Genomic DNA, 14331 nt, shown 5'->3' on the forward strand with positions numbered 1-14331 from the left:
TTACACGTACAGTGCTAACTGCTCACGTAGATATTAGGAATATAAGTTAAAAAAAAAAGTTTATTATTGTAAATAATAGAAAGTAAATTAAATCGTTCACCATTTCTATGTCTATGCCTATATTTTACAGTCTATGGTCTACGCACGATTTCAGATCACATGGCCGTTTGTATCATCATCTGGTAGGCTACATGGTTCAGTCATATTTATGTACTTTTCATTTGCTCTTGTTTTCAGATTTAATATTATTAAGTTTTATTAATGTTTTCGTTTTTTTGGATGTATGTGAAGGCTTTTTAAGGGACTTTGTGTTCACTCAACGGCTAGAAAGCACAAAAGTTCACCTGCCGAATGAGTTCCCGCGTCTGACCACAAGATGGCGTCCACAGCAGAAAGGTGCAAGTTTATAAATACATTATTTCTGTTTGTATGAATCTAGATAGCTGTTTTCATTACTAATATACAGCTTTCAATAAGCTAAATTACTATCACAAGGTCTGTAATGACAATTAGCTTGTACGTTTGCTAGAATTTTCCTAACCTATCTAGCCTTGTTCATTTATATTAAAACAAAAAAAAAGATTGTATTTTATTCAGAAAAACATCTCTCGTTTGTCATTACGTTTGATGATTTGATGTGATTTGAGCTTCTGAACTTCTGTTAAGGGTGCAAAGTGTGCATTGAAGCGGCCTGATTTTATACACCAGTTTACAGTAGTAAAAATATATCAAAGTTAATTAAAGTAAACATATTAAAGGTAAACAGGTTTCTATTTTTTCAATGTAGTTAAAAACTCTTTATGAAATGAATAATATGATTAATAATATGGTTCATTTCTTATATTGATATACATTTTTTATATTAAATTATCTCTGGGTCATAAATGATTCTGCTTGCAGCCTTCAGTACATCAGCTTTCAGGCTCAGTGCTGTGTTTCTTCTTCTTCTTCTTGGTCTTTACTGACGCTCCTGGTGCAGTGATGTTGCAGTTGCTGTGAAAAGCTAGGCGAGAACACAAACCACAAGTGTTTTTATTCAGGCATGCAACAGACTGAATGTCCTAAAACTGTTTGTGGTCAAGCTGGTGATCTTGCATGCTCAATACACACATCAATGCATGAGATAAACTGTGGTTAGACAAAAACAGAAATAAGAAAAGTAAGAAAATATTTAGTGCACGCTGCAGCTGTAAATGTTGCTTTTATTATTTTCATGACTTGGAATTGATGAGAAACTGAAGATGCAAAAGTCTGATTTATTAAAATACGTACCATGAATCAGAGACAGTGTAAACAGCACACAACTGAGGTTTGATTTATTTAAAGAAGAGCAGAGCAATGCAACATATACGAGTGCAACATTCAACATTTAAACCAAATTGTAATAATCATTCAACAAAATTTCCTTTCATAAAGCAAATCCATCTGTTTGTATTTCCTATTATCTTTTAATTTCTACATTAGACCTTCTTTAGTTGTTGAGAAATGACAGTATCCTGTTCACTGATCAGACACTTATAATGAATTTAATGTGTGAAGAGAGTTTAGTGTGGAGTAAATTCAGCACAATGGACAGCTCCCTGCAGTGCTGAACTGACTGAACCACATCTGCAGGAGGAAATGCTACAGAGATGTTTAATTACTGCTGAATAATTACTGAACAATATTGAATATTGAAAATCTAACCCATCAGTAGTGATTACTAATTAAACATTTATTTTATATATAAATTAAGATAAAAGGCGATTACATAAAAAACCTGTTGGGCTTATTCGCTCTAAGACATGCTTTGATAATTATATTTCTTTTAAAGTAATACGGTTTTGTTAATGTTAATAAAAGGAAACACTGAGTTTGTATAATCATTTCTTTTTGTAATTGAACACTCACTTTACAGCTCTTCATCTCTCAGAAAACTCCCTCATTAAACCAATAGTTGCCCTCGCGCACATTAATCAATACACAAGACTAAAGAAAGCCTAATGGAAAATCTGTGCTTTGTGACAATGATCTAAGAGATCTTATCAGATCAGTGAAGTTTATTTTTCAGTTTGGCTGAAGTGAAAACAGTTTTTGATAAAAACAAACAAAAAATTAAGCACATTATTATTAGCCCTGTAAGATTTTTTTTTTTTTTTTTTTTTGGCTACAGAACCAAGCACTGTTGTCCTATGATTTGCCTAAATTAAACTAACTTTAGTTAACCTAATTAACCCAGTGAGCCTTTAAACTGCACTTTAAGCTGAATACTAGTGTCTTGTAAAATAACTATTAAAATATTGTGTCATGAGTTATTAGAGATTATTTATTTAACATATTATGTTTAAAAATGTGTTGCAAAAGATATTTTCTCAATTAAACCGTGCTGGGGAATTATTTAATCATTCATTACACTCAGAATAATTTATTTCAAGTGTTTATTTCAGTTCATTTTGATGATTATGGATTACAGCTAATATTAGTGTCAATTATAGTTTATCTCTTCATAATATAGCTGTGCTTTAATGATAAGTTTACATGTTTACCTAAAGTTTTATTATTTTAATATTATTTGAATGAATTTTATCGATAATTAATGCAAAGTCCTGCAAATAATTAAGCAACACAATCCTGCAGCCATAGTCCAACTTCAAATACAGAAAAATTGTATATTTAATAAAGTATATTAGTAAAATAAGTGTTTATAATTAGTTTTTAAAGTGTATCTTAGTTTCTAATAATACTTTAAATTAAATTAACAGCAAATTCATTATATTTTGTAAAACGATGATTTATAGTGTATTTAATATTAGAATCTTTAACTTCTGATTTTCCAACCACTTTTAGCAAATTCATCAGTGTTAAACTCATATTTTTCATTATTGTGTGTAATCAGTAAAGATAAAATAAAATGAATATAATAACTAAATATATATTCACTTTAATAATGGCCTGTTGTTCATTTTAGAGCAAGAGTCTCCTTGTGCTGAACGGTTTAACAGCACCTCCACATCACCTGCATCAGAGTGTGTTTTCTGCTGGAATCTGCTGTTCAGTGTGTGTTCGGTGTGTGTTCTCCTCTTCTCCATCTGCGTCTACTGCCTCTGTCAGAAGAAAACTACAGGTCATCAGCTATTCGTAAAAAATGGATATCTCAAATTATAAAATGTAAATTATTCTTATCTTTTGTTAAGTTTCTGTAGGTTCTGGGGCTGAGAACAGACATGTTGAGGTATGAGCACATTTTGAGAATAATTTTAATATATATCATTCGCAATAGTTTAGCAGCAACACAAATTACATCAATATAATATAATATATTTATTTGTTTATTATTTTAATGAAATATATTCTGTTTCAGGCTGGTGATGAAGTGTGTTATGCTTCATTAGACATGCCTTCCACACAGCAACAAAGGCAGAGGAATAAAAGAGCTCAGAGTTCAGACTTCAGTATTTATTCTAATGTCAGAACCAGCAGAATGTAAAGTAGAGTAAACTAAAGTCATTGTTCTTTAGTAGAAATATGATTCAAAAGAGTGTTAATGACAATGTTCTGGCATCTGCATCCTATTTTCATTGATTCTAATATTGTAAGTTTTTAATGATTAAAAATGTAAATACATTTAAGAAAGGTTAAATGTTTTTTCCAAATATTTGACTTGCAGTCTCAGAAAGGACTCAGTGTTGTTTCTGGGTCTCTCAGTTTAATATAATTTAAGCCAATCACATGAGTGCATATGCAGTAGTACTCCCAGCTAAAACTGAAGTTCTTAAACTCTTTTCATGCCACAAAACAAACATCTCCCTGCTACAACAACAGACATGTAGAATGCAAATGTACATCTAACAGAGCTCTGAACATTCCTAATATTAAAAAAACAAAAAACTAGGTCTTAGATCATCAGATGTGTACACCATTTCAGAGGTTTTACTGCTACTGTGGGCAAATTACCACAACAACTCCACCAAAACTTATATATTATAGATCTATAAGATCATTTAATGGAATAACAACCTAAACAATATTTCATCACACCTTTAGCCTCAGTCAGTAGAGCTGCAATCTTCATTTTAAAACCATTATGAAAACCTCCATTAAGAGGACTTAAATGGATAGTTCACCCCAAAATAACAATTCTGTATCATTAACTCCCTTTCACTTGCTCCAAACCTGTTTGAGTTTCTTTATTCTGTTCAATACAAAAGAAGATATTTTGAAGAAAGCTGAAAAGCTGTACCCATTGACTTGTTTGTTTTTGCTACTATGAAAGTCAACGGTTACAGGTTTTCAGCTTCTTCAAAACATTTTATTTTGTGCAAAACAGAAAACAAGAAACTCTTAAAGATTTGAAACCGCTTGAGCTTGAGTAAACAGTGAGTAAATCTGGATTTCTGTGTGAACTCTCCCTTTATTTGAGCTCTCTCCAGTCACTCTAGGAAGACACTACACCTGGATTATTTGTCTAAATAATACATTTATTATTAAAATCCCTTTTAACATTAAAGTCATCTAAAGCCGTGGCTTAGTGCAGGTAAAGGGGCCCCGGCCCTGGGTGAGTCGGCCATTAGTTTATGCCCACTCCTCATTCTGCAGGTGATCAGGAAGCAGTTCTCTGCACTTCCTGTGTGACTCCTGCTCACCCTACACAAATCATTAAGATCATTAATCCAGACTGACCCTAACAACACAATCAAAGCCATGAGTGCGTCACTCAGATAAGTGTCAAGTCACTGGCCACCTGTTCACTGTAACCAGGGATGGCGCTCAATATCGTCCAAACTGGGCCGATCAGCCGCCGCTGGACTGAGACACCAGCCAATCAGCTGACGGCACTCTGATACACACAACACCGTGTTCAGAAACACAGAGCAACACACTTCTGCTGATCTCTCAGTGAGTCTCTTACCTGTTGACAGAGTTATGGGGAAGGTCAGTTTGCTTCTGGACGTGACCCTCAGTGCACCTCCGAAGGGGAAACGGTTGCACAGGATGTTGAAGAGGGTCACTCCTACTGACCACACCGTAGCTGGACCCGCATGGTAGCGCTGTCTGCAGAACCACTCAGGTGGAGCGTATTGAATAGTTCCTGAGAGACACAAGGAGACACAAACACCCGTTCAAAACACTCCAGCACACACAAATTCCCTTTGGTGGATCATCAAAAGCTCACAAACATCCACAGAGTGTTTCCTTCTGCAACACAAACCCACCTGCGAAGTATTTGTAGGCCGAGCGCTTGAGCAGATCTCCACAGCCGAAGTCCAGCAGCTTGATGTCCTGGGACTCTGTGGAGATCAGCAGGTTCTCTGGCTTGACGTCCCGGTGCAGGACTCCGCGGCTCTCGCAGTGTTTCAGAGCCGCGATCAGCTGCACCAGCACTTTCTTGGCCAGACGCTCATCCAGACAGCCGTTCTCCTCACAGAAGCTCTGGAGGTCTTGGCAGGGATCCGGACGCTCCAGGATCAGGATGTAGCGTCTGGGACGGTCAAACCAGTCAAGCAGCTGCAGGACGTTGGGGCAGGCAGGAGCTGAATTGACGCGGGTCATCAGTGCCACCTCCAGCGGCAGCCGACCCTGACCTTCCTGCAGGACAAACGATTGGATTCAGAACCCAATGAAACATCAAACACAACAACAGGTTCACACTGAACTCACAACTCTCAGTCTCCTCTGTGTCCGCTCTTTGGACACATACTTGATGGCGACCTGTAGACAGATAAAGCATAATAAATCACACCTGCCTGATCCTCACACATCACATTTACTGAGATCAGGATTTCTAAAGGCTGTTTGAATGAAGAGCGGAGAAAACGACTTACTGGCAGTCCATCGGACCTGCGCATCCCAGCGAACACAGAGCCAAATCCACCGTCTCCCAGCAGTGGGCCCTTTGCATACGCGTCTGCAACACAGAGGAGCAGTAGAAATGTGTGTTCAAAGAAAACATGCAGCAGTAGAGAAAACTGCAAAAGAGCATTACTGAAACATCATCATCACTTCTTCAATAAGCCATTCTGACCTCTGCGAGAGCGTTTGAGAGCTCTTCTAGATGAGGTGGACGGACGTTCATCTTCTGGTGTTTGCTGGCTGCCGCTCTGCCGCTTCCTCTTCCTGTTACCCTGATCTGTGGACACAGATTTGGCCAACAGGGAAGGCAGAGGTCCATCAAGCTCTTGGCTCACGGTCTGGGTTTCACCATCACCATCATGTGTCCTGACGTCCTGAACAGCTGCCTGGATGAAAGCAGAACTCCTGGATCTGGAGCGGCCTGAGACAACGACAACAACAACAACAACAACATATCACGTTTATTATAAGATTATAAGAATTAATCAACAATTAACTTTAGTAGCTGCATCTACAGAGAATAAAAGACATCTGATCACTTATATCGGGGAACAGTTGTGTTGAAATGGGTTCATTTGTACCAGTTTATTTACATCACATTTCCCCAAATATTACACAACATCATATCATGATTGATCATAAACAAATAAAAACTAAAACACTCACTGCGGTTTTCACCCATCTGACAAACTCCTCCAAACTCCAGCAAACCTGAAAACAAGAACAAAGATCAAATATCAATAAAAATGTCAATAAAAACGATAAAAACAAGATCAAAATCAAAATAAACACAACAAAAGAGCAACAAAACGTGTGAAAAGGAATAATTTCAGCTCTGAGCGTCGATCTCCTTGTAAAATAAAAGTCTTCTGTCAGAAATTCTCTGGTCTCCTTGAAGAATCGCAGTATCAGCACAGTAATCCTCAGCAAATGCCTCAGAAATTCGCCTCTCCTCAATCAACAGATAGCGGCGAGTCTCGGTGTTTATATATGGAGTCAAATCATAACACGCGTTGCTATAGCAACCACAATTTGAATCGCCAATCCGAATCACATGAGTAAACGATTCATCTCATCTCAACATATAAATAATAAATAATTAATAATAATAAATAACATAGTTATAATAATAATAATAATAATAATAATGAAGTTTAAATCAATTAATTTATAATTCACGAAACTGTAATAATAATGCTAAATGAGCAAGATTGGTTTGACAAGGTTTGACTTTGTAAAATGTACAGCTATTTAGGAATTAATTAAATTAAAATAATAAAATTAACTCATATATTTTCTATTAGTGGCCCAAGCAATGTAAGTGCATGCTGGTTAATTACACGTACAGTGCTAACTGCTCACGTAGATATTAGGAATATAAGTTAAAAAAAAAAGTTTATTATTGTAAATAATAGAAAGTAAATTAAATCGTTCACCATTTCTATGTCTATGCCTATATTTTACAGTCTATGGTCTACGCACGATTTCAGATCACATGGCCGTTTGTATCATCATCTGGTAGGCTACATGGTTCAGTCATATTTATGTACTTTTCATTTGCTCTTGTTTTCAGATTTAATATTATTAAGTTTTATTAATGTTTTCGTTTTTTTGGATGTATGTGAAGGCTTTTTAAGGGACTTTGTGTTCACTCAACGGCTAGAAAGCACAAAAGTTCACCTGCCGAATGAGTTCCCGCGTCTGACCACAAGATGGCGTCCACAGCAGAAAGGTGCAAGTTTATAAATACATTATTTCTGTTTGTATGAATCTAGATAGCTGTTTTCATTACTAATATACAGCTTTCAATAAGCTAAATTACTATCACAAGGTCTGTAATGACAATTAGCTTGTACGTTTGCTAGAATTTTCCTAACCTATCTAGCCTTGTTCATTTATATTAAAACAAAAAAAAAGATTGTATTTTATTCAGAAAAACATCTCTCGTTTGTCATTACGTTTGATGATTTGATGTGATTTGAGCTTCTGAACTTCTGTTAAGGGTGCAAAGTGTGCATTGAAGCGGCCTGATTTTATACACCAGTTTACAGTAGTAAAAATATATCAAAGTTAATTAAAGTAAACATATTAAAGGTAAACAGGTTTCTATTTTTTCAATGTAGTTAAAAACTCTTTATGAAATGAATAATATGATTAATAATATGGTTCATTTCTTATATTGATATACATTTTTTATATTAAATTATCTCTGGGTCATAAATGATTCTGCTTGCAGCCTTCAGTACATCAGCTTTCAGGCTCAGTGCTGTGTTTCTTCTTCTTCTTCTTGGTCTTTACTGACGCTCCTGGTGCAGTGATGTTGCAGTTGCTGTGAAAAGCTAGGCGAGAACACAAACCACAAGTGTTTTTATTCAGGCATGCAACAGACTGAATGTCCTAAAACTGTTTGTGGTCAAGCTGGTGATCTTGCATGCTCAATACACACATCAATGCATGAGATAAACTGTGGTTAGACAAAAACAGAAATAAGAAAAGTAAGAAAATATTTAGTGCACGCTGCAGCTGTAAATGTTGCTTTTATTATTTTCATGACTTGGAATTGATGAGAAACTGAAGATGCAAAAGTCTGATTTATTAAAATACGTACCATGAATCAGAGACAGTGTAAACAGCACACAACTGAGGTTTGATTTATTTAAAGAAGAGCAGAGCAATGCAACATATACGAGTGCAACATTCAACATTTAAACCAAATTGTAATAATCATTCAACAAAATTTCCTTTCATAAAGCAAATCCATCTGTTTGTATTTCCTATTATCTTTTAATTTCTACATTAGACCTTCTTTAGTTGTTGAGAAATGACAGTATCCTGTTCACTGATCAGACACTTATAATGAATTTAATGTGTGAAGAGAGTTTAGTGTGGAGTAAATTCAGCACAATGGACAGCTCCCTGCAGTGCTGAACTGACTGAACCACATCTGCAGGAGGAAATGCTACAGAGATGTTTAATTACTGCTGAATAATTACTGAACAATATTGAATATTGAAAATCTAACCCATCAGTAGTGATTACTAATTAAACATTTATTTTATATATAAATTAAGATAAAAGGCGATTACATAAAAAACCTGTTGGGCTTATTCGCTCTAAGACATGCTTTGATAATTATATTTCTTTTAAAGTAATACGGTTTTGTTAATGTTAATAAAAGGAAACACTGAGTTTGTATAATCATTTCTTTTTGTAATTGAACACTCACTTTACAGCTCTTCATCTCTCAGAAAACTCCCTCATTAAACCAATAGTTGCCCTCGCGCACATTAATCAATACACAAGACTAAAGAAAGCCTAATGGAAAATCTGTGCTTTGTGACAATGATCTAAGAGATCTTATCAGATCAGTGAAGTTTATTTTTCAGTTTGGCTGAAGTGAAAACAGTTTTTGATAAAAACAAACAAAAAAATAAGCACATTATTATTAGCCCTGTAAGATTTTTTTTTTTTTTTTTTTTTGGCTACAGAACCAAGCACTGTTGTCCTATGATTTGCCTAAATTAAACTAACTTTAGTTAACCTAATTAACCCAGTGAGCCTTTAAACTGCACTTTAAGCTGAATACTAGTGTCTTGTAAAATAACTATTAAAATATTGTGTCATGAGTTATTAGAGATTATTTATTTAACATATTATGTTTAAAAATGTGTTGCAAAAGATATTTTCTCAATTAAACCGTGCTGGGGAATTATTTAATTCATTACACTCAGAATAATTTATTTCAAGTGTTTATTTCAGTTCATTTTGATGATTATGGATTACAGCTAATATTAGTGTCAATTATAGTTTATCTCTTCATAATATAGCTGTGCTTTAATGATAAGTTTACATGTTTACCTAAAGTTTTATTATTTTAATATTATTTGAATGAATTTTATCGATAATTAATGCAAAGTCCTGCAAATAATTAAGCAACACAATCCTGCAGCCATAGTCCAACTTCAAATACAGAAAAATTGTATATTTAATAAAGTATATTAGTAAAATAAGTGTTTATAATTAGTTTTTAAAGTGTATCTTAGTTTCTAATAATACTTTAAATTAAATTAACAGCAAATTCATTATATTTTGTAAAACGATGATTTATAGTGTATTTAATATTAGAATCTTTAACTTCTGATTTTCCAACCACTTTTAGCAAATTCATCAGTGTTAAACTCATATTTTTCATTATTGTGTGTAATCAGTAAAGATAAAATAAAATGAATATAATAACTAAATATATATTCACTTTAATAATGGCCTGTTGTTCATTTTAGAGCAAGAGTCTCCTTGTGCTGAACGGTTTAACAGCACCTCCACATCACCTGCATCAGAGTGTGTTTTCTGCTGGAATCTGCTGTTCAGTGTGTGTTCGGTGTGTGTTCTCCTCTTCTCCATCTGCGTCTACTGCCTCTGTCAGAAGAAAACTACAGGTCATCAGCTATTCGTAAAAAATGGATATCTCAAATTATAAAATGTAAATTATTCTTATCTTTTGTTAAGTTTCTGTAGGTTCTGGGGCTGAGAACAGACATGTTGAGGTATGAGCACATTTTGAGAATAATTTTAATATATATCATTCGCAATAGTTTAGCAGCAACACAAATTACATCAATATAATATAATATATTTATTTGTTTATTATTTTAATGAAATATATTCTGTTTCAGGCTGGTGATGAAGTGTGTTATGCTTCATTAGACATGCCTTCCACACAGCAACAAAGGCAGAGGAATAAAAGAGCTCAGAGTTCAGACTTCAGTATTTATTCTAATGTCAGAACCAGCAGAATGTAAAGTAGAGTAAACTAAAGTCATTGTTCTTTAGTAGAAATATGATTCAAAAGAGTGTTAATGACAATGTTCTGGCATCTGCATCCTATTTTCATTGATTCTAATATTGTAAGTTTTTAATGATTAAAAATGTAAATACATTTAAGAAAGGTTAAATGTTTTTTCCAAATATTTGACTTGCAGTCTCAGAAAGGACTCAGTGTTGTTTCTGGGTCTCTCAGTTTAATATAATTTAAGCCAATCACATGAGTGCATATGCAGTAGTACTCCCAGCTAAAACTGAAGTTCTTAAACTCTTTTCATGCCACAAAACAAACATCTCCCTGCTACAACAACAGACATGTAGAATGCAAATGTACATCTAACAGAGCTCTGAACATTCCTAATATTAAAAAAACAAAAAACTAGGTCTTAGATCATCAGATGTGTACACCATTTCAGAGGTTTTACTGCTACTGTGGGCAAATTACCACAACAACTCCACCAAAACTTATATATTATAGATCTATAAGATCATTTAATGGAATAACAACCTAAACAATATTTCATCACACCTTTAGCCTCAGTCAGTAGAGCTGCAATCTTCATTTTAAAACCATTATGAAAACCTCCATTAAGAGGACTTAAATGGATAGTTCACCCCAAAATAACAATTCTGTATCATTAACTCCCTTTCACTTGCTCCAAACCTGTTTGAGTTTCTTTATTCTGTTCAATACAAAAGAAGATATTTTGAAGAAAGCTGAAAAGCTGTACCCATTGACTTGTTTGTTTTTGCTACTATGAAAGTCAACGGTTACAGGTTTTCAGCTTCTTCAAAACATTTTATTTTGTGCAAAACAGAAAACAAGAAACTCTTAAAGATTTGAAACCGCTTGAGCTTGAGTAAACAGTGAGTAAATCTGGATTTCTGTGTGAACTCTCCCTTTATTTGAGCTCTCTCCAGTCACTCTAGGAAGACACTACACCTGGATTATTTGTCTAAATAATACATTTATTATTAAAATCCCTTTTAACATTAAAGTCATCTAAAGCCGTGGCTTAGTGCAGGTAAAGGGGCCCCGGCCCTGGGTGAGTCGGCCATTAGTTTATGCCCACTCCTCATTCTGCAGGTGATCAGGAAGCAGTTCTCTGCACTTCCTGTGTGACTCCTGCTCACCCTACACAAATCATTAAGATCATTAATCCAGACTGACCCTAACAACACAATCAAAGCCATGAGTGCGTCACTCAGATAAGTGTCAAGTCACTGGCCACCTGTTCACTGTAACCAGGGATGGCGCTCAATATCGTCCAAACTGGGCCGATCAGCCGCCGCTGGACTGAGACACCAGCCAATCAGCTGACGGCACTCTGATACACACAACACCGTGTTCAGAAACACAGAGCAACACACTTCTGCTGATCTCTCAGTGAGTCTCTTACCTGTTGACAGAGTTATGGGGAAGGTCAGTTTGCTTCTGGACGTGACCCTCAGTGCACCTCCGAAGGGGAAACGGTTGCACAGGATGTTGAAGAGGGTCACTCCTACTGACCACACCGTAGCTGGACCCGCATGGTAGCGCTGTCTGCAGAACCACTCAGGTGGAGCGTATTGAATAGTTCCTGAGAGACACAAGGAGACACAAACACCCGTTCAAAACACTCCAGCACACACAAATTCCCTTTGGTGGATCATCAAAAGCTCACAAACATCCACAGAGTGTTTCCTTCTGCAACACAAACCCACCTGCGAAGTATTTGTAGGCCGAGCGCTTGAGCAGATCTCCACAGCCGAAGTCCAGCAGCTTGATGTCCTGGGACTCTGTGGAGATCAGCAGGTTCTCTGGCTTGACGTCCCGGTGCAGGACTCCGCGGCTCTCGCAGTGTTTCAGAGCCGCGATCAGCTGCACCAGCACTTTCTTGGCCAGACGCTCATCCAGACAGCCGTTCTCCTCACAGAAGCTCTGGAGGTCTTGGCAGGGATCCGGACGCTCCAGGATCAGGATGTAGCGTCTGGGACGGTCAAACCAGTCAAGCAGCTGCAGGACGTTGGGGCAGGCAGGAGCTGAATTGACGCGGGTCATCAGTGCCACCTCCAGCGGCAGCCGACCCTGACCTTCCTGCAGGACAAACGATTGGATTCAGAACCCAATGAAACATCAAACACAACAACAGGTTCACACTGAACTCACAACTCTCAGTCTCCTCTGTGTCCGCTCTTTAGACACATACTTGATGGCGACCTGTAGACAGATAAAGCATAATAAATCACACCTGCCTGATCCTCACACATCACATTTACTGAGATCAGGATTTCTAAAGGCTGTTTGAATGAAGAGCGGAGAAAACGACTTACTGGCAGTCCATCGGACCTGCGCATCCCAGCGAACACAGAGCCAAATCCACCGTCTCCCAGCAGTGGGCCCTTTGCATACGCGTCTGCAACACAGAGGAGCAGTAGAAATGTGTGTTCAAAGAAAACATGCAGCAGTAGAGAAAACTGCAAAAGAGCATTACTGAAACATCATCATCACTTCTTCAATAAGCCATTCTGACCTCTGCGAGAGCGTTTGAGAGCTCTTCTAGATGAGGTGGACGGACGTTCATCTTCTGGTGTTTGCTGGCTGCCGCTCTGCCGCTTCCTCTTCCTGTTACCCTGATCTGTGGACACAGATTTGGCCAACAGGGAAGGCAGAGGTCCATCAAGCTCTTGGCTCACGGTCTGGGTTTCACCATCACCATCATGTGTCCTGACGTCCTGAACAGCTGCCTGGATGAAAGCAGAACTCCTGGATCTGGAGCGGCCTGAGACAACGACAACAACAACAACAACAACATATCACGTTTATTATAAGATTATAAGAATTAATCAACAATTAACTTTAGTAGCTGCATCTACAGAGAATAAAAGACATCTGATCACTTATATCGGGGAACAGTTGTGTTGAAATGGGTTCATTTGTACCAGTTTATTTACATCACATTTCCCCAAATATTACACAACATCATATCATGATTGATCATAAACAAATAAAAACTAAAACACTCACTGCGGTTTTCACCCATCTGACAAACTCCTCCAAACTCCAGCAAACCTGAAAACAAGAACAAAGATCAAATATCAATAAAAATGTCAATAAAAACGATAAAAACAAGATCAAAATCAAAATAAACACAACAAAAGAGCAACAAAACGTGTGAAAAGGAATAATTTCAGCTCTGAGCGTCGATCTCCTTGTAAAATAAAAGTCTTCTGTCAGAAATTCTCTGGTCTCCTTGAAGAATCGCAGTATCAGCACAGTAATCCTCAGCAAATGCCTCAGAAATTCGCCTCTCCTCAATCAACAGATAGCGGCGAGTCTCGGTGTTTATATATGGAGTCAAATCATAACACGCGTTGCTATAGCAACCACAATTTGAATCGCCAATCTGAATCACATGAGTAAACGATTCATCTCATCTCAACATATAAATAATAAATAATTAATAATAATAAATAACATAGTTATAATAATAATAATAATAATAATAATAATAATGAAGTTTAAATCAATTAATTTATAATTCACGAAACTGTAATAATAATGCTAAATGAGCAAGATTGGTTTGACAAGGTTTGACTTTGTAAAATGTACAGCTATTTAGGAATTAATTAAATTAAAATAATAAAATTAACTCATATATTTTCTATTAGTGGCCCAAGCAATGTAAGTGCATGCTGGTT

At 36.4% G+C, this 14331-nt stretch overlaps 2 protein-coding genes across 7 annotated transcripts; both read right to left on the minus strand.

The window, feature by feature from the left end:
• Nucleotides 1–235: 235 nt before the first annotated feature.
• LOC110438564 (serine/threonine-protein kinase pim-3-like) lies at nucleotides 236–6788 on the minus strand. 3 transcript variants are annotated; one of them, XR_012393105.1, is made up of 8 exons: nucleotides 6496–6788; nucleotides 6002–6250; nucleotides 5802–5884; nucleotides 5638–5688; nucleotides 5193–5565; nucleotides 4889–5068; nucleotides 2920–3083; nucleotides 236–1003 (listed from the first exon to the last, which is right to left on the minus strand). XR_012393105.1 is itself a non-coding variant. In XM_073927872.1 (8 exons), exons 1-7 carry the CDS (start codon nucleotides 6509–6511, stop codon nucleotides 4725–4727), a joined length of 1044 nt encoding a protein of 347 aa, XP_073783973.1. In that variant the 5' UTR covers nucleotides 6512–6788; the 3' UTR covers nucleotides 4437–4623; nucleotides 4721–4724. The 3 variants fall into 3 exon arrangements, 2 of the variants coding, with proteins under 2 accessions (XP_068077132.2, XP_073783973.1); XM_073927872.1 differs by lacking the exons at nucleotides 236–1003; nucleotides 2920–3083 and adding exons at nucleotides 4437–4623; nucleotides 4721–4816; XM_068221031.2 differs by lacking the exon at nucleotides 236–1003 and having other exon boundaries at nucleotides 1184–3083.
• A 612-nt stretch (nucleotides 6789–7400) lies between these two features.
• LOC137489981 (serine/threonine-protein kinase pim-3-like) lies at nucleotides 7401–13950 on the minus strand. Of its 4 annotated transcripts, none has more exons than XR_012393104.1 (8): nucleotides 13658–13950; nucleotides 13164–13412; nucleotides 12964–13046; nucleotides 12800–12850; nucleotides 12355–12727; nucleotides 12051–12230; nucleotides 10082–10245; nucleotides 7401–8168 (listed from the first exon to the last, which is right to left on the minus strand). XR_012393104.1 is itself a non-coding variant. In XM_073927871.1 (8 exons), exons 1-7 carry the CDS (start codon nucleotides 13671–13673, stop codon nucleotides 10163–10165), a joined length of 1035 nt encoding a protein of 344 aa, XP_073783972.1. In that variant the 5' UTR covers nucleotides 13674–13950; the 3' UTR covers nucleotides 7443–8168; nucleotides 10158–10162. The 4 variants fall into 4 exon arrangements, 3 of the variants coding, with proteins under 3 accessions (XP_073783972.1, XP_068077131.2, XP_073783971.1); XM_073927871.1 differs by having other exon boundaries at nucleotides 7443–8168; nucleotides 10158–10245; XM_073927870.1 differs by lacking the exons at nucleotides 7401–8168; nucleotides 10082–10245 and adding exons at nucleotides 11599–11785; nucleotides 11883–11978.
• Between the last annotated feature and the right edge of the window lie 381 nt (nucleotides 13951–14331).

The sequence above is a fragment of the Danio rerio genome, chromosome 17 (assembly GCF_049306965.1).
Source record: "Danio rerio strain Tuebingen ecotype United States chromosome 17, GRCz12tu, whole genome shotgun sequence".
In the NCBI taxonomy this organism is placed as follows: domain Eukaryota; kingdom Metazoa; phylum Chordata; class Actinopteri; order Cypriniformes; family Danionidae; genus Danio; species Danio rerio.

Excerpts from the sequence above, each read along its gene's own strand:
- LOC110438564 (XM_073927872.1), bottom strand. Across the intron at positions 5,689-5,801 it reads GCAGGTCCGATGGACTGCCA|GTCGCCATCAAGTATGTGTC; the intron begins GTAAGTCGTTTT and ends ATCTGTCTACAG. Across the intron at positions 4,817-4,888 it reads CCCCATAACTCTGTCAACAG|AGTGCCGTCAGCTGATTGGC; the intron begins GTAAGAGACTCA and ends TGTGTGTATCAG.
- LOC137489981 (XM_073927870.1), bottom strand. Across the intron at positions 13,047-13,163 it reads TCTCAAACGCTCTCGCAGAG|ACGCGTATGCAAAGGGCCCA; the intron begins GTCAGAATGGCT and ends TCTGTGTTGCAG. Across the intron at positions 11,979-12,050 it reads CCCCATAACTCTGTCAACAG|AGTGCCGTCAGCTGATTGGC; the intron begins GTAAGAGACTCA and ends TGTGTGTATCAG.